Consider the following 26,234-nt stretch of genomic DNA (forward strand, 5'->3'; position numbering starts at 1 on the left):
ACAAAATTATAGATACGTTGGAGACATATCGGTAGAACATAACCATATAATTTCTATTCCAAAAAGCGGGAGGCAGGAGTAAACAGAGAAACCCTAGGATCTATTTGACACATAAATGGGTATAGATGACTAATCGGTTGTCCGTCATCATCGGAGTCCTTGCCGGAGTGGTCGTCAGAGTCGTCACCGGGGTCGTTGCCTGATTCGTCACCGGAGTAGGTGTGGACCTCCGCCTTCGGTTGTGGAAGCACGATGCCGTCGACGATGTCAGGGTGCAGCGATACCTCGCCGGCGGTGACGGTAACCTCTGTCTCCATCTCCACATCGTGCTCCGATGCTTCAACAGCCTCAGCGCCGCCACTCCTTCCGATGGGGCGCTTCGGCAGCATCCTCATACACTAACGGTTTTGAGGACTGAGAGCGGTGTCGAGGATGCAAGCGGAGAGAGAGGATTGTGTGTGTGGTGAGGATGGGGGTGCGGCCGCTCGGGCACGCCATTAATATGGAGTAGTGGGAGAGAGGCGGGCGGCGGTCAAACCGCTGGCTCGCCTCCCGGTGAGCCTATGCACAGGACCGCTGGCATGCCTACCATCGTTTCACATAGCTACTCACATGCTTCCCGATGACACTACGTAGCGAGCACGCCTACCATCAATTCACACACATGCACTCACGCCTCCCGGTCTTCCGGCGGGGTGGACTGCTCACATGCGTCCTATCAACTCACGCCTGCTCGCACGGCACACAGGTCGCGTGGTGGCACGTATATTGTTTTCTATTTGGATGATTAATGCTACCACTTTATTGCTTAGCCGAAGCATGGCACGTATCCATTGTTGGTCTAACGCTCACGGTTCGAATAAATAATCCGTTTGGGATATTGGTTCCCAATTATTAATAATCTCCCATTTGTAAGAAGACAAAGATTACATCAAAACTGGTCTCAAATTTGACAAAAAAAGTACAATGCCATTTTGTATTGGTGTCCATATGACAACACGATAAGTTTCATGAATTTCAAATAAGTTTTGGATGTACTATAATTTAAAAATCAAGATTCTCAATGTTTGAAATTTCTTGCACGGGGAGTAAACATGCACCTAGTGACACACATGTGTTTTTGCAATCCATTTAGGTGCACTGTCACGTGTGCATGTAGCTCAAGTTTGATTTTTTGCACATTATACCCCTAGAAAATCAATCAATGTACTAAAACGTCTTAATAATCTCTGCTTTTTTTCAAAATTAAAACGTCCCTCCTTTGGTAATGTATGTTCACCGCTGGATAATTTAACATGCATCGTAGTTGTGGTGGATTCGCGGTGTGTGTGTGTGTGTGTGTGTGTGTGTGTGTGTGTGTGTGTGTGTGTGCGTGCGCGCGTCTACGGGGTGGCGGGTGGCTGGCAGTACACTACAAGTCATGAGCCACCGTGTGGGTTGACCTTTTTGTGAGGCAGGTGCCACATCAGAGTCGTGAATTCATTATTTAAAAATAGTACACAACCCTTTCATACATACATGTTTTGGCCACATGCAGTCGATGGTTGTCCTACACGACAATCGATACTTGCGTGACACTTTCTGTGGCCCCGCGAGGTCATCGTCCATCACTTTGACCAACAGTCGGCAGAGAGGTTAATTTGACCGGCAAGGTAGAATCTTTTTTGTTTGTGTTATGGTGGGAGTATATAGTACGCGTCGAAGAGGTGGGAGGGGACTAGCATATATACTATACGTACGCGTCCGTGAACAAGTACAGCTCACTCAGTGTCAGGACTTTTCAGTTTCCGAGGCACGTGCCACATCAAAGTTGTGAAATTGGCTATTCAAACATCACACAACACCTCTTTGGGCCACATGCATGCAAGCGGTGGTTATCCTAGGACACTCACGTGTGACACTTCCATCTGTGGGCCCGCGAGGCCATCATCGATGCATGCATCACTTTAACCTACATCGAGAGAGGTTACTTAATTTCACCATCAAGGAGGATTCTTTTTTGGGTTGTATACGGTAGGAGCATATATATAGTATGCGTCGAAGAGGGGGAGGGGACCATCATATGTAGTATGCTTCATGAACTTTGCTCTGTGTGGGGACTTTACGGTTTTCGAGGCATGTGCCACATCAAAGTTGTGCATTTTGGGTATTCAACATATATTTGGCCCATATACAAAGCGATGGTGGTTGTCCTCTCGCACCCACTTAAGCGGTTATCAGCGATATCGATGCTTTCCATCTGTGGGCCTGCTTGGTCCATCACTACTTTTCCTGACAACGAGAGAGGTTAATTTGACTTAGGAGGGGATTATTATTTTGTTTGTAATACTGTATATATATAGGTCATGCTCTGGGATGACATGATACAGTTTGAGTCCACACATGCATGTGTACGCATCAATTCCTCCCATTGAGTCAAAGTGGCTAGTACCACGACACGTCATGAACCAATCTCGCTCTGTGTAGGGACTATACAATTTTCGACGCACACTCCACATCAATGTTGTGAAATGGTATTCAAACATGCATGCACGCATCACCTCCATACATATGCATGTAGTGGTTGTCTTCGAATGGTACACTCCCTCGCGTGGTTATCGGCGACAAGCCTACATATTCGTGGGCCCGCATGGATATCCATGATCACCTTGACCGACAACAAGATAGGTTACCATGGAGGATTGTTCCTTTGGTTTGTGTTATCGTAGTATAGGTCATGGTGAGATTCAGACCTAATTAAGTTTGAGCGCATACTATGCACGCATGCATGCATGAATCCCCGTCATCGGCTTGAAGTGTGGTGTGACATACATATGCATCGTCAACTAACCCTCACTCAGTGTGGGGATTTCTAGTTCGAAAGCACGATGCCACATCAAAGTTGTTCCATTGTGTATTCAAACACACCTCTCCATACATATGTTTGGGCCACACGCAGGCAGTGGTTGTCTTCAGGGACTAGCTGCTTGCGTGATTTGGCGGGATAGCCCATCTCCGGGGTCGCATGGACGGCCATCACTCTGACCAACAACAAGAGAGAGGTTGTATGACCAAGGTGGATTATTCTTGGTCCGTTTTACGATCCATCTTGGTGAGATGCCTCTCTGGTCCGCCGACTGAAAGTGTGTGTGTGGGGGGGGGGGGACTGCTACTTCGCACTTTGCTAGGTGATCCTCCGTGGGGGGGCATGCATTCATAGCTTAGGATTCCCTTCCTGCCGACACGAGGGGGGCAACCAATACCGTGCGCTTTGCGAGATAGGTTCCATATCGAAGTTGTGTTTGGTATTTGAACATCAAACCACCCTTTTCATACATATATTTGGTCCACATGCAAGTGTGTTCGTGTTCTGAACCTCTCCCGCGTCATTTTTCGCCAAATTTATGAACATCAGACAAGTCGGATGACGCAACAGGCACGGTTCACTCACAATAACCGTGTGCCACACCGGTGCCCCTGTCACGCACATTCACACAGTACATTGGGCTCCACGAGGCTTCTCCTCTCAAAAATATCTACCCGCCTACAGGTTTTTTCTGTTTGATAACACACAATTATTATGTTTCGACCGTGTGTGATGTTTCTTGTTCTCGCTCCCGCCTGCATCCCTAGAAAATATCTGCCCGCCTCGAGGGTTTTTCCGTTTCATAACACACAGTTGTTATTTCCGGACCGTGTGCGATGCAACATCATCCAAATTTTCAATAGCCCAGGCATTTCATTCCCGTGTTTGACTCCCGCGTAGTAAAATTTTCAGTAGCCACGTCATTTCCCCAAACACACCCTCGCCCCCCTCCACACACACACACACACCAAAACCTCCTCGGGCGCGCGCGAGCACATACACACACACACACCCTCCCTTGCTCGAAAGCCTAGCAACATCGCCACCGCCGCAAGGCCTCCATTGTCAACATCTGTCGGTTTGCCCGTGCAGCTTACCCACCGATCTCCATACCCAGGTCGCCTTGAGTTTCTTAGATGATGCCTGCCAAACACCCCTTTCCCATAGATCGCCATCCCCATCCCCATCCCCCACTCCAGAGCGTCACAGCCTTACCCCGGTTACGCTTCCCATGGAGCTCGAGGAGCGACTGGCCCAGAAGAGGTGTATCGCAGTCTCTTCGCCCGACGTTGCCGAGGAAGCTGACGACCATTACTAGCCGCAGGCACTCAATCAACGGGCTAGAGTATGCGGGTATATCGCGGACGTCAGCTACGACATCGAGGTCATTGACAACAACGACCTGACGCGAGCTATGTCAGAGGTTAAGTGGCCCACTCCCAACCCCTCGGGTTCAACCGCCGTCGATCTCATCCATGGCCCTGCCGCTGATCTCCTCTGGCTCGCTGTCAAGAATTTGCCATCCTACATCGCCATCGAGCCCCTTTTGTCATTTCTGAAGGACACGTTCTGCGACGCTGACTTGGGATCCACAGCTTCCAAGTCAGACCTCATCGACTGCGACCACGAGGAGGGCACCCTCTCCGGCTCTTCCAAGGGGAAAGAGCCCATCTACTCTTCCAAGGGGAAAGAGCCTGTCTACGACATGAGGAAGGGCACCCTACAGCCGTGCTCTTCCAAGGGGAAGGAGCCCATCTGCGATAACATGGAGAGCATCCAGGGTCCATGCTCTTCCCACGGGAACGAGCCCATCTGTAACAAGTGAGGAAACCCATGATTTGTTTTGTCATGCCTCTTCACAGGGGGAACCCATGATTTGTTTTGTCGAGTCCCTTTTGTAGTGTAGTGAGAATATGTCCAGTTTTAATTGCTATATTTGGTTTTTTGCAGTATGCCTTGTTTATTTCAGTTGTTCACAATGTGATGCTCTATATGTGCAACTATTTATTGTGCAGTACATTTCATCAATCCAGTTTTAAACACACCGATAGGAATGCATATATTTGCTTGCTGTTTAAGCCTGTTAGCTAGCATATGCCTCTTTTAAAGTTTTTTGATTGTTCGGTTGTTTGTAGTTAGCATATGTCCAGTTTCAAATGCTATCTTTGGTTGTTCGTAGTATGCCTTGTTTATTCTAGTTATTCACAACGTGATGTTCTATATGTGCAAGTATGAACTGTGCAGTTCAATTTCGTCAATACCAGTTTCAACAATACCACTATGAATGACTAGATTTGGTTGCTGCATCTTGTAGTTAACACGCCTTTCCATTTTTATTTAACAATAACCAGTTTACTTAGACTAGCACAATACCAGTTTGAATGACTATGTTTGCTTGTTGTTAAATGTTAGGCCTGTTGTAGTTAACACACCTTTCCACTTGTTTTGCTTTACTAGCGTGCTTAAACCTACACACTGAAGCTATCTTTTGGAGATTATTTTGTCTGCCATGGATATATTTGGTTGATGTTTAGCATGTTGTGCTTAACATGCCTCTCGATGTACCTACACAATACAATTTTGGGAATGACTGATGTTTTCCATCGAGGTTAGTTTCATCCCATGGCTTATATATACTCATTGTTCAGGATATCGGTAGCTGGTACCATATAGGCCGAGGGCTGATAAGGAACTAATCGGTGAATCGGACTTTTAACTTGATATATCTTTAACTCATTTATCGTTAGGTTAACTAGGGTCATATGTAATATATCTAAGGCTACATAGCAACATGTACTGTACTTAATGTCTAAATATGCAATCTTAGGCTACATAGCAATAAGGAAGAGTGTTACCTTAATGTTCCGATGATGTCTAGATATACGTAGAAGAGCAGCAACAGCAACAGCAGCAACAACAACAACAACAACAACAACAACAACAACACCAGCAGCAGCAGCAGCAACAGCAACAACAACAGCAACAACAACAACAGCAACAACAACACCAACAACACCAACACCAACACCAGCAACAGCACCAGCAGCAACAACAGCAGCAACAGCAACAACAGCAGCAACAGCAGCAACAGCAGCAACAACGCAGCAACAGCAACAACAGCAACAGCAACAGCAGCAACAACAGCAACAGCAACAGCAACAGCAGCAACAGCAACAGCAACAACAACAACAACAACAACAACAACAACAACAACACAGCCATGTTTGGATACTCAACTTAGCTAGAGGTTAGAGTTAGTTTCTAGTTCATGACTAACCCTGAACTAACTCCATCCAAAGAGGTGTTTGGATGACAGGGTTGGATTGACAATAAATGCACTAGGAGAACTAGTTCCAATTAGCACCTCCTGGGTGGGATAGTTTTTTTGGGTGGGTTAGATGCAACTAGCTCAAACTAGCCCTCATGTTTGGATATACTTTAGGGCTATTTGAGCCCGAACTGGCTCAAACTAACTCTAACCCATCGATACAGCAGCAGTTAATCAGCTGATAATTTGTAAAAATGCAATAAACTCCCTCCGGCCCATAATATAAGATGTCAATTCGTCTAATATGTGAGTATATTGGATGTTATAAGATATTATAAAAAAGTGTTGTACTACATCATTGTGCAATTGATGTTTAGCTTCTAATATTAACTTGGTGCTTTTAGGTACATATGTCATTGGTAAAGATCCGCGCTTAGACCCTTTCTGCATATGGGGCAATGAGATATCAATGAACCAGCATCAAGTGAGGAAGCTGATAAAGATTGTTAGTAAAATGGGTCAAAAGATGGCAATTAAACTATTTGTTTACACTTTATCCAAAACAACGGCGAACTGCATGAGGGTAAGAACTCTGCAGCCTTCTTTTTACTGCCCATAATGAGTTGTGTTAGATGACAATGTCCGAATCATTTTCCTTTGCAGTGGTTCCCAAAGCAGTTTACTCAATATTACCTCTCAAACTACATGATTGGTGGGCATGCAAAGGTTAAAGTATTTCTACCAGAACACGATGATTATCTAGATGTTTTCATGAAGACCGTGAAGGATGGGCGGTCGGCCATCACAAGGGGTTGGACTAGAGTCGTGCGTGCCTTCTGCATGGAGGAGGGCACAATATGGGCATTCCGCTTCACCTTGTTCAACAACCAAAATGTATTTCGCCTCTTTCTTTACCGTCTTTAATAGTACAAGTATACAACTGTGGTTCATCATTCTTGATTTGGTTATTATGTAATTCTTGAACATATGTACCTATGAATCGAATAATGCATTGGTTGTTTGAACCTGATGGATATGAATAAAGCTATAGCATACATTCAAATTCAAATCCGGTACAATTTGAAATAGCAGCAATTAAATTACGGTGAAATGAGGCTCTCCGGGTCGTTACGGCGCACACGGTTGGTAAAACACAAACGTTTGTGATATACACCATAATCCGACACGGTTTATAGAGAGGAAACGTGTGCAAGCATGCACACAGTTGCCGTTTGCAAAGCGTGTGCAATGTCAGACAATATCACAAACGGTGTGAGCAAACTAAACGTTTGTGATAGTTGCCTTATCATACACGATTCACAACCATGAACTGTTTCTGATGTGGTATGCATCATAAACGTTGCAGATAGCGTGTGCGATAGTTGTCGTGTACGACGATGTCGGTTCGACGTTTCATAACCATGTCCGACACTCGTATGACGATTAGCTAATCTTCTTAATTAGTTATCACATATGGTTTGGGAAAAGAGAATGTGTGTGATTGTCTGCTTATCATACACGTTCTATATTCGTGAACCGTCTGTGATGGGTCGCGCATCGTAAATGTAGCACCGCAGAATACCGAGTGCGATGGCAATGCGAGCACAAACGAGTTGCAAGGATGCAGCGTTTGGGTGGCTTCCTATCCCCGATGGTTTTTGGGTCGTGCGGGAAGGACCCCCCCTATCGCAGTCACTCACTTGGCAACGGTTCCAAATGCCGTCACGGAAAGTGGTCAAAAATAGTTTTTATAGCACCTCGCTGTACCAGTGTAAAGTAAACTTTGATAATATGAAGGTGATTGAAATGATCAACATTGGCAGCCGCTCTTCTGGAGGAGTTGCGGTCATTTTCGATGATATCTATCATGATTTTCCACATGCAATATTTGAGCATGTTTCTTTTTTTGCGGGTGATATTTGAGCATGTTTCTAGAGAAGCTAATTGTGTAGCTCATGAGTTATCCTGTTTGAATAGCCGTAGAGTGTGTAATGGGTGGATGGAAGATCCCCCTTGATGAAATTGGCATCCCTCTTGTAAATGATGATACTATGATCACAATGCACTAAAGGATTGTTTGATGTCAAAAAAAGAAGCTCTTCCCATATTTTCTCCGTGTCTTCACAATCCTTCGGCTGGACTCGCATGCAAAGGTTATGGAGCACCAAGTCTTTAGAGACTTTATTCTGATACTTGTATTTATTTTTTGCTGCTTTTCTATCTAATAAAGTAAAATACTCATTGACGTAGATAATGATGTAGAACTAGGTTTAAAGATCTTTTTTTATTTAAGAATAAAAATTGGAAATCAAAGCCTATATATGATCTCTCGTGGTGTCTATTAGTTGACTCTTATTCCCGTGCATGCTCCCAGTCCCAGATGCTCACAAGGTCCCGTGCTCTTTTCATTAGGGAGTATAACAAGAAACTCTTCAACTGGTTGGTTGGTGATCTTGTCCTTAATCATGGTGGGAAACTATTGTGGACAGCTCTGTACTTGATCTTGACAGGTTACCTACAGGTCCACAACACATGCACAGATCTCTATCTGTCTGACCACTCTCAGTGGAGTACATTATTGTTCTTTGAGCAGATGGGCAACCCCAATTGTTATCATGTTGTCATTTTTAGCTGTCTATTGGTGTTGCATCGGTGCAAGGGGGTTGCTCCATTACTAGCGGTGGGGGCGCACCCTCCGCCTGAGTAGCGGTGCCAGGTAGGGGAGCACCCCCTTTCAGCTTGCTTTTTGCTAATTTTGGTTGCACATGTACGTGTAAGATCCTTGCACTTAAACCACTTTGTATACACTTCTTCAATATATAAAATTTTCCATGCAGATATAGTCACATCCGCGGCAAGCAAAAGAGACTGATTGTGGTGTTCTTCTAGTAGTGGAGTGAGTAAAATCATAAGAAAGACATCATATTGTTTTTTATTATTACATATTTTGACGAAGACGTGGTACTGGTGCTCCTTCAGCACTGGCGAACTCGCCTCTCCTCCTCCTGCCTCCCAGCATGGCCTCTAAGGTTGATGTCCAAAGATACTTCGTCTGGATGGGCAAGGTCGACAACGAGGATATGGGCGCTGGACAACCTCCTCAACGAGGATTCTGGTGCCGTGGACGACCTCCTCCGGGCGCGGCTGCTCCCCCTCCTTGTCTGGATCCTTTGCCTCAAGATGCAACGTACATTCAAAGACCCGATTCACATTCCAAATAGCAAAACGAGCTTGATGTTGCATTATCAATGCCCTCAAAATGCCTGAGATTCATGGCATCGCTGAATTGTTGATATAATAAAGCAGGAAAAAATATCTAGAGGAATTGGACGCTAAGTTAATCCAGGTCCAAAGTGAACTTGGTGACCAACTTCACAAGCTTCCTGCAGAGGTTAACAAAAATGAAGTTTACATGTGGAACTGAAAGGTGACCAAGGGATTAGATAGACAGAACCGTTTTCCAAAATGTGTTTTGTCCAAAAGAATCCCAAACACAACAAATGTAAATAAAAAAGGAAAATTCATTAGAATAGTTCTTTACAGTATGTATTAATTTCATACTGATGCTTTGCTGGTATGCACTATATCTGTAGAAGTACATCTGGAAATGTTGTTTTGTACCATATGATAAATTATTATCCAATGGTACTTTCTCTTATGAGGTGACAAAAATGGGAGACACACTGGATCTACGACATCAGGAACAACAAGATGCATAAATACAGATTACTGAGAAAAGGGGAATCAGAAAACAAGCATAAATACATAAATCTATCAAAGAATCCAATGAAATTAAGATTGAAAGAGCTATCCAAGTGTAAATCACATTTTAAGATCACACTTTGTCTACCATAGACAAAAATGAGAAGCTCAGATGCACAATTCATAAGTGACCATAGCATAAATATGCCAACTTGTGAATCAGACATCCAATGTCTCAAATTTTTTGATGCCATTTGTCAAATGCATTTCCACTTTTCAGTTGTAGTCATGTTGAATTAACACTGAGGTATATATTTCTACAGTGGGAGACAGAGTGTTTATATTCTTCAATAATTTGCGAAGGTTTTGGTTCCTAGCAATTTTATATTAACTAAGAGTACTGCAATGCTGAAAAGGTAGATTATATTAATTGCTAGTGTGCACTGTAAGTCTGTAACTGACAATAGAATGATCCAGATATTTCCCAAAGCACAATTTCCCAAAGTTATATTATATCAATATTTTCCATGCCATTCAGATAAAATGAACAAACAAACAAACTTTACACACATTATAAATTATCTAGCTAAACCAAGACCCTTGCAAACACCATTTTGATCATACAGGAACAAAGCTACCATGATGTACTCCAAAGTCTTTTACCATCACCGTATATTGAATAAAATCAATTAATGTAAAAAGGAAAATTATAAAACCTTTTGTGGTAGGGACCCACCAACACATCCTTGTGTACATACATTTTATATTGGAAATCAATATCATAGCGAGGATTCTACATAAGAAACCAAAGATAAGCAATGAAATTGAAGTGCAATTAGAAATGTGTGCACGAGGGAGTGTTAGGAAAGAACATTCAAAGTACTATTATGTACCTTGTTCTCTTCTGCGCCAAAGTTTGACAAGCACTTATGTATGACATGATTACCATTAAGTTCATCGACAAGATGCATGAAGCTTGGTTGTAGGGCCGAAATAATGAGCACTATCTGCCTCCTAACCTTAGAAAGTCTTTAACAATATCTGAACCACCCTTATCCTGAAAAATATCACAACAACCAAATCATCGCCAATCATTTGCACTTATTTGGAGGACTGCCAATTACATCAAGGTGATACCAGTAAAACTGAACAGACACCGGTTAATTCAATAATCAGTCCTACCACCATGATGTAGGGTGGAACCCTAGACGGCCGATCTCTCACGGAAGGAGCGGATCCCAACTAAGAACACGAAGAACACACGGGAAATCACAAGGGAAAACACAAGAGGAACTATCAAACCAACAAGATATAGTCACACATATGCTAGATCCTCGAAACACAAGGGGAGATACAAGATCCGAATCCAACAAAGGACGATACAAAGGGTAACCGGTTCTTCTCCGTGAGGAGGTCTTGATGGGGCCACCCAAGAGGGGGTCTTGAATCCAACGTGGATCGTCTCCGTGGAGGGGCCGCGGTCTCTCTCGAGGAGCAGATCCATATGGATGAGCAATGCTCTATCTCACATATGAGCTAAACCAATGCTAACCCTAGAAAGAGGGAGATGGGAGAGTATATATAGTCTAGGGGGGCGAAAGGGTACACGGGCTTTGGCCCTTTACTGTGCGCCGACGGACGGGGCCGGATGTCCGGGCGACGGGCCGGATGTCCGGGCCTTCCCGAAGGGCCGGATGTCCGGGCTAGGAGGCCAGATGTCCGGGCTAGTGGAGGCAGCTTCTGTAGGTTCTGGTGCGTGGCGCCGGATGTCCGGGCTTCTGGCCGGATTTCCGGGCTCGGGCCGGATGTCCGGGGCCTGTCCTTGTTGAGCGGCTGGGAGGCTGCTGAGGAGGATGGTCCAGGGGCCTGATGTCCGGGGCCTGGGAGGTGTTCTTGACTCTTTCCGTTGGTTCTCTTCGTCCATGGACTTGGCAACTTGTTCGTCTTCATGTACATCTCTGGGAGGGTCCTCTTAACACCTAATCATGCATAGCATATCGGACTTAGGTAGTAGCCATGTCTAGAGTGGATCATATGTGATATCACTAAGGAAAGAGGTCACCTCGTTCTCGAGAGCTCTAGCTCGTGCTCGTGTCATATGTCCTCTTGGCTCTTGGTAAGACGATGGTAGGTCCATGGGGATGACCGTAGGATGCTCCGCATCGTCTCCCCTCCCTTGGGAAAGATCCGACCTCGGATCGAAATCCTCATCACCATGGTACGGGGAGAGATCTTTGACGTTGAAGATGTCGCTCATGGAGTACTTGTTGCGTGGGATGTCGATCTTGTAGGCATTGTTGTTGTAGCGTGCAAGCACCTTGAAGGGTCCATCAGCTCGTGGTAAAAGTTTGGACTTGCGTTCGTTGGGGAAGCGGTCCTTGCGAAGGTGTAGCCACACAAGATCTCCATTGTTGAATATCATGGGTTGCTTGTTGACGTTGAGCTTGGTTGCGAGTCGTTGTACTTGGCGCTCGATGGTGTGCCTTGTATCTTCATGCATCTTCTTGAGGTAGTTGACTCGGGCACTCGCGTCCACGTTTGTGCGCTTTTATAGCGGTAGAGGTAGAATGTCCAATGGGGACAACGGGTTGAAGCCGTAGACAACCTCGAAGGGGGACTTTCCGATAGTCGAATGTCTTGCACGGTTGTAGGCGTACTCGGCGATAGGTAGGCACTCCTCCCACTCCTTGATGTTCTTCTTTATCAACACAAGTAGTAAAGTGGAGAGCGTGCGGTTCGTCACCTCTGTTTGGCCGTCGGTTTGTGGATGGTATGCCGAAGAGAACAAAAGCTTGATTCCGAGCTTGGCGCACAAGGTCTTCCAAAAGTAACTCAAGAACTTGACGTCGCGGTCCGAGACAATCGTCTTTGGCACTCCATGAAGGCGCAAGATTTCCCCACAAAACAAATTTGCAACATGTGAAGCATCGTCTATCTTGTTGCAAGGAATGAAATGAGCCATTTTGGAGAATTGGTCCACAACAACAAAGACGAAATCCTTTCCATTTCTAGTTCTAGGCAAACCAAGTACAAAATCCATGCTAATATCTTCCCATGGTTGATATGGAATTGGAAGTGGCATGTAAAGGCCATGAGATTGAGCTTTAGACTTAGCTTTGCGACATGTAGAGCATCGGTTGGTGAAGCGGTTGACGTTGCGAAACATCTTGGGCCAAAACTAGTTCTTGGGAGAGCGTGGCAAATGTCTTGTCGCGTCCAAAATGTCCCATTAGTCCTCCGCCATGAGATTCTTGCAAAAGCAACAAACGAAGAGAAGACTCGGGGATGCATAGTTTGTTAGCTCTCATAAGATAACCATTTTTGATGTAATAGCGTTCCCAAGAAGTATGCGTCAAACATTTGGCATAAGGAATAGCAAAAGTAGGATCATGCTCATAGAAGTCTTTTATGTGCTCAAAGCCAATGGCATTCAATTCAAGTTGAGTAACAAGCATGCATATACGGGAAAGTGCATCCACACAACATTTTCTTTGCCTTTTATGTATTTGATAACATAAGGAAAAGACTCTATAAACTCACTCCATTTAGCATGACGCTTGTTCAACTTAGTTTGACCCTTAAGGTACTTAAGCGTTTCATGATCGGTATGGATGATAAATTCATGAGGGCGAAGGTAATGTTCCCATTCATGCAAAACTCGCACTAAAGCATATAGCTCTTTGTCATAGATGGGGTAATTGAGTTGCGCTCCAGAGAGTTTCTCACTAAAGTATGCTATGGGGCGCTTCTCTTGCGTTAACACACCTCCTATGCCATTACCACTAGCATCACAATGAATTTCAAAAGGTTTGTCAAAGTTGGGTAAAGCAAGCACGGGAGCATGCGTAAGCAAATTCTTAAGCTCATTGAATGCGCTATCTTGAGATGGTCCCCAAACAAAGGGTGCATTCTTGTTGCTCAAAGCATGTAAAGGAGATGCAATGGTGCTAAAATCCTTCACAAAGCGACGGTAAAAACCAGCTAAACCAAGAAAACTACGCACTTGTTGCAAATTGGTTGGTTGGGGCCAAGTTTTAATAGCATTGATTTTAGATTCATCAACATGAACACCCTTAGAAGATACTACAAAACCCAAGAAAACAAGCTTGTCAACACCAAAAAGGCATTTTTCCATATTAGCATAAAGACGCTCTTTTCGAAGAGTTTGAAGCACGGTGCGAAGGTGGGTGACATGCTCTTTGAGAGATTTTCTAAACACAAGGATATCGTCAAAGTAGACCACAGCAAACTCACCAATGTAAAGGCGAAACACATAATGCATAAGGCGCATGAAAGTACCGGGTGCTTCCGATCAACCCATAGGCATGACTAACCACTCATACAAACTAAACTTTGTTTTGAAAGCGGTTTTCCATTCATCACCCTCTTGTATGCGTATTTGATAGTAACCACTTTTAATATCAATTTTGGAGAAAATAGTGGCACCGCTAAGTTCATCTAGCATATCGTCAAGGCGTGGAATGGGGTACCTATAGCGAACGGTGATAGCATTGATTGGTCTACAGTTGGAACACATGCGAAAGCTACCGTCTCTTTTTGGCACAAGAATGACCGGTATAACACAAGGACTCAAACTTTCACGCACATGTCCATGATCTATGAGATGCTTTACTTGCCTTTGTATTTCTTTGGTTTCTTCGGGGTTGACTCGGTAGGGAGCCTTGTTTGGATGTGGCGCTCCGGGGATGAGGTCGATGCGGTGCTCGATGCCTCGTAGTGGAGGTAGACCTGGAGGTAGCTCATCGGGGAAAACATCTTGAAATTCTTGCAATAAAGAAGAGAACACCAAAGGTAAATTGTGAGAGGTGTTAGTTTTTGGTGCCTCGTCCTTGCACAATAGGACATATGTAGGACACTTGATGGGTTCTCACACACTTCTCTCATCTCACGTTTGGTGGCAAATAGGACTAAGTTTGTCTTGTCACTCATTGTGGAGGCACTGAATTTTGGCTTGTGGCGCTCACTCTCTTTTTGGTGGTTCGCTCTCTCACTATTTTCTCCACGATGGGTAGCTTGCTTGTCAGCGAGCACTTGGCTTGGAGACATCGGTCGTAGCACAAACTCCCTTCCTTTCATCTTGAAGCTAGTGGTTTGTGTGTCCGTTGTGGATGACACCTCGGTCAAATTGAATGGCCGTCCAAGAAGGAGGTGGCACACGGTCATCGGGATGACATCACACTCCAAAGTGTCTTCGTAAGCTCCGATATTGAAAGAAACTTGTACTCTATGCTCGATTTGCAAAGTGCCAGTGTCACTTAGCCATTGAACCGTGTAGGGGTGCGGGTGCTTCATCTTGACCAATTGAAGCTTGGAGCATAGTTCTTCGCTTGCTAAGTTATGGCAACTCCCTCCATCGATGATGACCTTGACAGACCTTTCATTGATGCCGGCCTTTGTGTGGAAGATATGGCATCTTTGGTCTTTGTCTTGTTGATGTTGAAGAGTCAAGACCTTGGAGACAACAAGAGCGGGGCTTGAATCTTCATCGCAAAAGACTTGATCATCTTCATCTTCGTTGTTCACTTGACGGTGCATGGCCACTTGCTCAAGGGCTTCCATTTCTCCTTCACTCATTGAATCATAGGTTCCGTCGTCGTTGAGGATCATGGTGCGCTTGTTTGTGCACTCAAAGGACTTGTGGCCTCGGCCTCCGCATGTGAAGCATTTGAAGCAACTTGTCTTGATGGTCTCATCGGTTCGGGTAGATGATGATGAAGCTTTCGGCTTGAAGTAGGAGGACGACTTGAGCTTGTCGAAGTTTTCTTATAACTTGACTTGTCGCCGTTGCTTGTAGATGGCTTGGTTGAGGTAGAAGGTGCTGGAGTCGTTGGAGCTTGATTGTTGGAGAAGCCATAGTACTTGGATGAAAACTTGGCGTATTTAATGTCATCTTGCACTTGACGTTCCGTTTTGGTAGCTTGGTGCACGAGCTCGATGAGGTTCGAGTATGGTTGGAAGTCGGCGATCTTCTTGATAGGATGATTGAGTCCATTCAAGAAACGGGCCATGATTTGCTCATCATCTTCCATGACATTGGCTCGTATCATGGCAATCTCCATTTCCTTGTAGTACTCTTCAACGCTCTTGGTTCCTTGCTTGAGGAGTTGGAGTTTCTTGAAGAGGTCGCGGTTGTAGTAGTTAGGCACAAAACGTGCTCTCATGACATCCTTCATTTGCGCCCAAGTAGTGATGGGTGGTTCTCCTCTTGCCTCTCGGCTCTCAATGACTTGTTCCCACCAAATGAGGACGTAATCTTGGAATTCAAGGGATGCCATCGCTATCTTCTTGTCTTCTTCGTAGTTGTGCAAGCAGAAGATTTTGTCAACCTTCAATGCCCACGATATGTACTCTTCGAGGTCATTGCTTCCGGTGAACTTGGGCATGGTGAACTTTAGCTTTCCGTATCGTTGCTCTTCATTGTGTTGGGGTCGGGGATGATGACGCCCATGTCGGTGAGGATTGACAATCTCATGTAGCTCTTGGCGAGGAGGGTTGTCGGACTCATGTTGCTCTCGTCTTGGAGGAGTTCCATTGTCGTCTTACTCTCGTCGAACTTGATGTTCTTGGCGAGCTTGTGGAGGAGCTTGTCGATGCACACGTGCTTGGAAAATCCTCTCTTGGGCTTCATCGCGAAGTGCTTCTTGATGTAGACGAGCTTGTTAGCCTCGGCTGGCTATGGCTCGACTTGAATCTCGAAGGGCACGTTGCGCCTCAAGTTCTTGAGCTTCACGAAGTTATTGTTCTTGGTGTTGTGCCTCGGCGTCTTGTGCATCTTGATGTTGTCGCGCTCGTTCCTCTTGTTCTTGTTGTCGTTGGCGTTGCCGTTCTTTTGCTTGCGCGAATGTAGCTTGGTTTTGACGATGTCTATGCTCTTGAGAGTCGGTGTCGTGTAGAGGATTGCGGTTTGCTTGACGATCTTGACGCGCGGCACGATGAAGAGTGTTCGATGTCGGGGTACTTGAGCCGGAGATAGTGTCGTCAGAGTGTCAACTCAAGCGGCTCCTTCTTGAGTAGGACAAAGTGGTAGAAGAGCGGTTGACCAACAAGGCACGAATCTCATCCATTCTTGTGTCATTCTTATGCTTGTACTCGTCGAGCTTGTGGTCGAAGTAGTCTCTTGTGCGTTGCTCGAAGAGTCGCAAGTCGGTGGCGAGGTTGTCGATGCGGTTGCTCATTGCTAGTTGCTCTTCATGCAAGGCTCGTTGTGTACCAAAGAGGTGTAGTTTGGTGACGTAGTTGTTCGGGTCGTCGTCTTTCTTAAGGAAGAGTGGGTTGGTAGAAGTACTTGGCCTATCCATCATTCCAAACGAAAATATGTGAGTGGGAGAAAGAGAAGAACTTATACCAAATGTACCTTGACCGATGTTGAAAATGGATCAATGATCACTCCAATGTGGAACAAGGAAATAGCACAATTGGTACCAATTCTTGTCGGTTTCTCACACCTACACAAGTAAAAGCTTATGGTGGAGCTCGGTTAGGATGGTGGCACAAAATTTGATGCAATTGGAAGTGAGACTCAATAATGTTGGAAAAGATTCGCAAATTTGCAAAATGCAACAAGTAGACCAATAGCAAAATGTGGTACACGGAAACACACACGCAAATAGATAGATGGGGTTGTGCAACCAAGGAATGAGCCAAAATGTGGAGTCCACGAAAATGCTCTTGTTGCACAACACTAGAGAGACTCTAGCACGATTGCACAATAGGCGGATACAAACTTGTGCACAACCTACTAAGCAAAAATGCAACGACTTCTATCCAAGTATGCTATATGTATGGTATACCGATGATATGATCCAAGATGATCGAGTATGACAATCTTAATGTTGTATGATGCTATGGTTCTTGCTTATAAGCTCTTTGCTTATCTTTCCTTTTTGCTTAAAAGCTTGTTTGGCTCTTTGTTGTTTGAGCTCTTTTCTCATGCAATGCTTCACGAACCAAGATAGCAATTGTGTGTGCTATGACAACTTTGTGACACAAGAGATGATACAAGATATGCAACACGATATGGTATGTGTGCTATGGGAAGTATGATCACTAATGTGCACAAGTCACGTTGCCGGCAATACTCAAGGGCTAGTCTCGATGGGTAAGTGACACAAAAATAAGGCTGTGGGGTTATCAATGCAAATGCAAGAAAGTATGATGATATCACGATACCAAGATGATACCAAGGTGAGGTTGATACCACAATGGTGTAGTCGTTCGTAGTAGTCCGTGGCGAAGATGAGCGGTGGTGATGTTGATGTTGAACCGTACCTAAATAGCTGAAACACAATAGGACATGGAAACCACAACTCAAATTCTCAAAGAAAAACGGGTCAAAATTGTCGGAGTTGGTAGCAGTAAAGGCTATGGTGGTGCTATGCGGAAGTGGTGGTGGTATGCGGAAGTGTAAGTGGGCACCGAAACAAAAAATGGACGAAAGTTAGGCGGTAAACGGAGTGGTGGAAGGAAGTGATGCTGTCAGGGGCCGGATGTCCGGGCTGGTCGCCGGATGTCTGGGCTGTGGATCCGTGGACGAACTCGATGAACACCGCGTGGAGAGGTCAAATCCGGGGTAAAATTCGGAAGATTTTGTGGATGGAAATTGGGGAAAAGATGGTGGAAAGCTAGATCTACCTGCAACACACGAAATCCGCGGATCAAATCCTACAAAACTTCATCACACCAACAAATCACAAAAAAAAATTGGGGCTATTTTTGTGGTGCAATTTTCGAATTAGGGACAAAATCAACAAAACTAGGCTAGAAAACAAAGAGAGGGGGCTCCGAAATCGTTATCAACGTGGCTCATGATACCAAGATGATGTAGGGTGGAACCCTATACGGCTGATCTTTCACGGAAGGAGCGGATCCCAACTAAGAACACGAAGAACACACGGGAAATCACAAGGGAAAACATAAGAGGAACTCTCAAACCAACAAGATATAGTCACACATATGCTAGATCCTCGAAACACAAGGGGAGATACAAGATCCAAATCCAACAAAGGATGATACAAAGGGTAACCGGTTCTTCTCCGCGAGGAGGTCTTGATGGGGCCACCCAAGAGGGGGTCTTGAATCCAACGTGGATCGTCTCCGTAGAGGGGCCGCGGTCTCTCTCGAGGAGCAGATCCGTATGGATGAGCAATGCTCTATCTCATATATGAGCTAAACAAATGCTAACCCTAAAAAGAGGGAGATGGGAGAGTATATATAGTCTAGGGGGGCGAAAGGGTACACGGGCTTCGGCCCTTTACTGTGCGCAGACAGACGGGGCCGGATGTCCGGGCCTTCCCGAAGGGCCGGATGTCCGGGCTGGTGGAGGCAGCTTCTGTAGGTTCTGGTGCGTGGCGCCGGATGTCCGGGCTTCTGGCCGGATTTCCGGGCTGGGGCCAGATGTCCGGGGCCTGTACTTGTTGAGCGACTGGGAGGCTGCTGAGGAGGATGCTCCAGGGGCCGGATGTCCGGGGTCGTGGCCGGATGTCCGGGGCCTGGGAGGTGTTCTTGACTCTTTCCGTTGGTTCTCTTCGTCCATGGACTTGGCGACTTGTCCGTCTTCATGTACATCTCCGGGAGGGTCCTCTTGACACCTAATCATGCATAGCATATCGGACTTAGGTAGTAGCCATGTCTCGAGTGGATCATATGTGATATCACTAAGGAAAGAGGTCACCTCGTTCGCGAGAGGTCTAGCTCATGCTCGTGTCATAGGTCCTCTTGGCTCTTGGTAAGACGATGGTAGGTACATGGGGATGACCATAGGATGCTCCGCATCAAACCACCCGTAAGCTATGCATGCTGACAAACAAATATGTGTTTAATTTTTATACACTCTGAGATAGTACTGGAATCCTTGTGTGAGTGGAAGTGCACTTTGAAAGACTGTGAAACAAAGAGGCAAAACCAAGGATTCACCGCATTTTCCAAGGCAAAGGAGCCCCCAACCATACAGACAATTTCAGGTTTAGCTTGTTCAGTTGCGGTGTGGGAACATGAGAATACCTAAGTCATCCCATCTGTCTAACCATTTTTTTGTTACTTTGTTCAAGGATGATATCACGTTTAGTAGAGGCGTCACTCCTGGCATAAAAAGAGTTACTGAAAATCAATGAAAATTCAGTTTTGCCCTGACATTTTAAATAGAAAGCCGGTTCTACTCAAGCTAATGAAAGACAACTATTTTTTCAAGGATAACTAATGATGAAAATCTGAACTAACACACTGCGGAACTTTTTGTATACCCATGTATGGCAGTCCAAAATGACTTGCAATGAAAACAAAAGAACAACACCAACGCATCGGTCATGAGACAAGTGACTTTTTTCAAGGATATCTAATGTTGTAAAACTGAACACACTGCAGAATTTTTTGTAGAACAAATAGCAGCCTAGAAAGATTTGCAATGCCCAAAAAAAGTTTAGGTCGCATCGACAATACGGTGAGATAGGTGACTTTGATAGGTAGTGAGATAACACCAAGGTCCAGCCACTGCACTTTTGTGGAAGCAAAACACACCTGCACTTTATCAATATTAATCCTAACAGCCTAATCCTATCTGAAGTAACCTTATTGTATACTGAAAGAACAAGAACATCTATGACCTGTAATGTGAAGTGCTGGTCGTTGATTTGTACCTCCGTTCGTCGCCTTGTACTACTTGCTGAACTTGTTGTTGATGTACCTGCACACAGACCATCCAATTGCTTAAAGCAGCGAAATGACACTATAGATGAATCAGATAAGACGGGACTGGAGTCTGGCCATGCTAGTTCATCAGTGACGTCTTCTCGACCCTAAGGAACAGTGGTGTGCTATCCAAACCACCGCTTTGGAAATCAAAGCACAAGTTGCCTTTCCTGACCCCGTCCGCCGAGGCACGACACCATCGACCCAGCGTCGATGGCGTGCTATGCAGCAGTAAGAAATGCACACATATTGGTGCGCACAACTTCTAGCTAGGTAACTTAGCACCACCCTCATGATACAACACACCTCCCTGATGTAATACTGAAGTATGGTGAATTAAGCTGCAAAAAATTTGTGTGAAATTCCTCTCACAAGTATCTTGAAATTCAACTTGCAATAAGAACATTCGTATGTCATAATCATTGTCGCATACTTGCATCTCCAGCTAGTCTAACAGCAACAGCGGCGCCTCACGACTCGATAATATTTACAATTATTCTGAAGAATGGTAGTCCATAGCTTATAAGGAGCATGTGTATGATCTGAGTGAAGTTAGTGAACTATAAAGGAAGGCCGTGTCTGAAACAGTTCAATTCCTATAGAAGAGGAATTTTCCCAGCAAAGGTTCACAATCTTCATGAAATAAAGAACGACATGCCAATATGAAAATAACTAAGAACTTTGAGTCTTCGGCGTCATGTTCCCTTTTATAATTCTTGGCTGCTTACATTTTATGGAATATAATGTTAATCAGTAAGTGTTTTAGGTATTGAACAACCAAAAAAATAATTAGCGATACACATACAACATGATATATGAACACACACAAAATCTGCATGTGAATCAAATTGACAACTGATTTGGCCAACTGCTGCCGCCATCCGCATCTTCTTAACTTAATCAAGGGAAATGGTTGCATAGGGTAAGTCCACGAATAATCACATCTTGAATAAAATCAAATCAACTAAGTGTGCTTCTCAATAAATGCGAAATAAAGAGAGGAAGAAAATTCACCCAGGTCTTGAAGCAGTCCATGGAGAGAGAGAAAAGAGGATGGGGGCATCGCTCCTTGATGTCCAGGGGCCTCCTCTGCCTCTTCTTGACCCCGTGAGGTAGCTTCCCTAGAGACAAAGGGACCCAGGAAGAAACCTACAGGAAGATTAGCACCTCAAAATAAACACGGGAACACCCGAGCAGCCGACTTAGTAAAACCACAAAGAGAAAAAAAGGGGGGAGGAATAAGGGGAAGAAGCAAAGCAAGTGGGGAGGAGCATGACGGCTAGGGTTTTCTACCTCCAGCTCTTCCTTGGACTTGCTCATCGGTGAAACCATGGAACGGTGGTCTCCACCACCTACAGCCTCTTGAAGCTGAGGGAGCCCTCGATTCGGAGCCTGCCGGCGCCCATCGACGCCTTGAGGAACGTGGCCTCCTCCTTTGCCACCAGACGAGGCCGCCATCGCTTGTGCTGTCGTCGTCTTCCATGGGACACGAGAAGAGGCGAGGGATCAGGCTTACCTCAGATCCTGCCATCTATCCCTGTGGCGGCGCCGGTGGAAGGCCATATATCAAAGCCGCCAAGTCGCCTTCTCCTCCCACCCAATTCTCCCTCGAGGTGCACGGCCGCCGGCGTGCTCGCAGCCGCGTCCCCTCCTCCTTCTCCTCCGCCCACGTTCTCCTTCTCCTTTTCCTCCACTCCACCTTCACAGACGCTGGGAGAGGATAGGTTGCGTGTTTTGGGAGAGGAAGGGTGGGGGCTCGAGGCGACTTCCTGACTCTCTCTTTCTTCTCGGCGAAGCAAACGAGCAGCGCCGGGCAATCTTTTTGTGATGACATGGACACGCCAAGACACCCAATTGGACATCATGAACAGAAACGCCCCTGACGACGTGGACAGTGAGAGGAGGCGCCATTAGCGCGACGCTTATTCGGTTTGGTTGTTACCTTACCCCCGTACAATGGATTTTTCAGAAGCTCCAGCGACCCCTTACACATTTGAGAGATGGGTGTTTGATACTACGATTCATGATAAAATCGGAAGGCAAAGGTCTCAGATTCTTTTCTTTTCAACCAGTATGGATAAACACGCAAAAAAGATGCCGTTGACCGTTCACGCCTAGCGGCTCTACAGTTTCTTTTACACTTACGGCTTCATTCCTTGGTTCAAAGGTTACTCCACCAATTTTACATGTAAGCCGTTCGTGATGTGCCAACAGGCTGATGTAGTAAAATGCAGATATCTTCATACGGTAAGTTGAGCAAAGCGCACATGTGTTGTTGTGTCAATGGAAGCAAAGAATAATGTGCCGGCGGAAACAACCCTTTCTTTAATTGTTGGGCCTACTTTCAAGATGATGATGGTGGTGTTCGAAATGGCATCAGCAATCAAACAGATCATGCCAGGCTGAAATCGGTTTATTACTTGTGTCGCAACTCACAAACATCTCATAATTTTACACCAACAACCAGAAACATTACAATAGAATAACTGGAGTCAAGTGGGTTTCTGCCAAAGTGAAATCACGTTCATTGACAACCATACACCCATGACAGCATGTCAAATAGTCGAAGTTTTTGTGTCCCAGTTTCATGAATCTTTTGGGCAGATCGTATTATCATATAGAAAATAATCTGAGTACAAACTATATGGAGCAACCATGGTCCACCTGTTTATTATTGCCTTCTGCTGCGAGCTATCTCCCGAGCCCTTTCACGAAGTTCTTCGGGCGGTGGTGGTCGTGGGCCTTCTGGAGGGTAAACCACATAAGGACGCTGCAATAGGAGCAAAACAAAGTACAAATTCAAGCTTTTGTAACGCGTCAAAAGGAACGAAAGGGAGGGAATGTACAAAAAGGGATACATGAAAGCACATGGTGAACAAGGCTTGCTTATGATAACTTCGTGGTGCAACAGAACAACAAATAGTTGTAGGAAGTATTGTTATGGTGCAACCTGTATTACTAGGAGGCCCAAGCCTGCATATATAAGATGTACAAGAAGATGCCAAAAGACTAGAATACAAAATGCCAAAAGGCCAAAATGCTAAAAGCCTGTATTCGAGCCCTCGAGGCCCCTGGCTTGTAATATAAAGCTTGTATTATTTTATTTGTGTCTAGAGTTGTGTTGTGACATCTTCCGGTGAGTCCCTGATCTTGATCGTACACATTTGCGTGTATGATTAGTGTATGGTCGAATCGGGGGCATCACAAGTTGGTATAAGAGCCGACTGCCTGTAGGATTCCTGTTTCCAACTCCTTGGCTGAAGTCGAGTCTAGTCTTCAAAAAACTGATTTACTAATATGGCTGTGTGGCTTACGGGCCCACGTCGCCATTGGGTGGTATTAGGATCTTTTATTCCTCGTCTATACTCTGGGAATCTGATCTCTCTTCTATTCGGGTTAAATGATTTTGCTAACTCTAACTCTAGGTTCTCGTAAACACTTTCTCCCGGAGAGCCCCTCACTTCAGATGATTGCTTGGTGCACCGTAAGATTCTGAAAATACTCTCCGATGTTTTCCCGATACCCTTGTACCCTTCACTGTTGCGATCCCTACCACTGATAAATCCTTATGGGTAACTACCTACAATGTCGTTCATACCTTCACCCCCAGTTGCTCTTGTTATTACAAGATGCCCCGAATCACTCTATGTTGTCCTAAGAATCCATTGAGCCTACTGCCTTGCAGTTCCTTGCCGCATAACTACCCCTACGGATAGTTACTCGCGCTTGTTAAGTATCCGTTCGCCCACAGTTGTTCATGTGTTTCACAAAATTCTTTGGAATACTATTCGATCTTCCAAAAATCCTCAATATCCTATTGCTCTTGTTCCTCCCTATCTGCTTGCATTAGGGTTACTTCCACATGTCTAGCAATATTCATTAGCATCCCTTGTCATCTTAATTTCAAGCATTTGATTTGATATGTTTGTGAATGTTTGCAATCATCAATCACAGTTATAATTCTTCCCTTCGGCTTAAACATCACCCCGGACATGAGCTAGTGTTCGAAAAATCAAGCCTTGATTGATTGTCACTCTGAGTCTATTCAACTTATCCATCCTTATCAGAGCATTTTCTTCTGATCTCTTGAATTGGAAATTGTAATTCTGTTAAATTTGAGATTTGAATTAGTCAGTTGATTTTACAATCCGATCTCCTTGCATTCTTTCTTCTTCTGGTTGAGTACTGTTGCTCACATCAGATCCCTCGTGGACCACCAGATCCTTTGTTGGGTTTTATCCGACAACGTCCTTCATATTCAGTAACCTTGTGAGCCTTTGCTCAGATACATAATGCCTTTGGTAAATTGTATCCTCCTCTCTTGTCAACCATACTCTGCTTCCGGGCTTGAGTTATTTACTCGTGAAGTTTGTGGTGTATGTTCATAAGATGCCCCAGTGGGTTGAACCTACGCCTTCCCTAATCTGTGTGAAGCCGAAGATTATGCGAGTTATATCTACTAGCGTTTCTTCGGATAAATTTTGACCACTTCAACGTCATCAAAGACGAGAAGTAAATGGAAGGTTATGCATTGATGAAGTGGGAGTCGACCTTAAACCTTTGTGTTCATGCCCATAGACCCGATGTGGAACTTATCATGGAAGCTTCTTGTTATAATAATAATCCCCTTGTGATAAGTTCATCTTGTATCTATAATTGGTCCTTTGCAACCGTGGTTCCGACCATGATTGTTCTCCTTTGATTCCATTTCTCGGACAAGTTAAAGTACTTGTCTTCTTTAGATCATTTCACCTGTCCAACTTCTACTTTGATCTACCTTCGAGTATTACCCTTTGGTATCTCGAGAATATCACGGAACTACATAACTTCTTATGAGTTATTCATCAACTATTATTTCTCACCGATTTAAATTTTCCACGGGTTTTGAGTTGTTAGACACTCGAGAACACCGGTAACTGATTCGAGTCTACACTTTCCTTTCCATCGTTTGTTTAATCTTTCTTGTAACCTAACATATCTGAGCAGTGATAATTCCCTGCTTATGTAAACACCTCGGTGTACAAACTCTATCAGTAAGACCCTGTTACTATTGTTGGTGACATTCCAGTAGCCACCGATGGACAAGAACTTTGCCTATTGGTCTGCCTCGCCTTGCGAGTAGGAAAATGGTTCCCTTCGTCCCTCGCCCTTCGTACCAACGTTGTTGCAAACATAACTGACAGGCTAACCTCTGACCTGCCTTGCTATCATGACTGTGCAAAATGTTAGCGTTCTTCCTGCTTTTAACCCACATGGTGGGCCCATAACCCACAGTTCCATGTGATCGAAACCTGACCCTTCTGTAAATCCCTGTTCTCTAAAACTGTTCCTCGCACATGGCTTCGTATGCAAATCACGAGCCATGTTCCTAATGATCTATTCTGGTATCAGACACAATACTTATTCCCATTGCTCTGAACCCCTTTTACTCACTGTTTCAGGCAACGAGCGATGGCCTAACCCGCCTGAAGCTTCTTATTGCACCTCCTTACCTTGCTCTCGATGACTTTCTTGAATTTCAACTCGAGAGACCTCTCTATGCCACGTTCTCTAAGATAGCCCCTAGGTACCTATCTTGAGTTAAGCTCCGTCCTACCCGAGTCTTTCCCCCTTACTCCACCCCTTAAATCTTGGGACGAGATTTCTTGTAGTGGAGGAGATTTCTAACGCACAGATAATTAAACTACAGTAATCCTCTGCTATGATGCCATGTCA

The 26,234-nt window shown here is 44.9% G+C and overlaps 1 protein-coding gene across 10 annotated transcripts; it reads right to left on the reverse strand.

The window, feature by feature from the left end:
- Positions 1 to 8,895: 8,895 nt before the first annotated feature.
- Positions 8,896 to 22,316, reverse strand: LOC109768047 (uncharacterized). 10 transcript variants are annotated; one of them, XR_012202382.1, is made up of 6 exons: positions 21,813 to 22,279; positions 21,534 to 21,668; positions 20,468 to 20,514; positions 10,709 to 10,872; positions 10,532 to 10,608; positions 9,351 to 9,496 (listed from the first exon to the last, which is right to left on the reverse strand). XR_012202382.1 is itself a non-coding variant. In XM_045232971.2 (4 exons), the coding sequence occupies exons 1-4, from the start codon at positions 21,975 to 21,977 to the stop codon at positions 10,836 to 10,838; spliced, it is 384 nt and encodes a 127-aa protein (XP_045088906.1). In that variant the 5' UTR covers positions 21,978 to 22,279; the 3' UTR covers positions 8,896 to 10,835. The 10 variants fall into 10 exon arrangements, 4 of the variants coding, with proteins under 4 accessions (XP_045088906.1, XP_020182362.1, XP_020182363.1 ...); XR_012202381.1 differs by having other exon boundaries at positions 10,552 to 10,608; positions 20,435 to 20,514; XR_012202380.1 differs by having other exon boundaries at positions 20,435 to 20,514.
- Positions 22,317 to 26,234: the final 3,918 nt, after the last annotated feature.

Source organism: Aegilops tauschii, chromosome 2 (assembly GCF_002575655.3).
Source record: "Aegilops tauschii subsp. strangulata cultivar AL8/78 chromosome 2, Aet v6.0, whole genome shotgun sequence".
NCBI lineage: Eukaryota > Viridiplantae > Streptophyta > Magnoliopsida > Poales > Poaceae > Aegilops > Aegilops tauschii.

Excerpts from the sequence above, each read along its gene's own strand:
- LOC109768047 (XM_020326773.4), bottom strand. The coding sequence starts at position 21,977 with ATGGCGGCCTCGTCTGGTGGCAAAGGAGGAGGCCACGTTCCTCAAGGC. Across the intron at positions 20,515-21,533 it reads TGGACTGCTTCAAGACCTGG|GTACATCAACAACAAGTTCA; the intron begins GTGAATTTTCTT and ends GTCTGTGTGCAG. Across the intron at positions 10,873-20,434 it reads ACCAGCACTTCACATTACAG|GATAAGGGTGGTTCAGATAT; the intron begins GTCATAGATGTT and ends GATATTTTTCAG.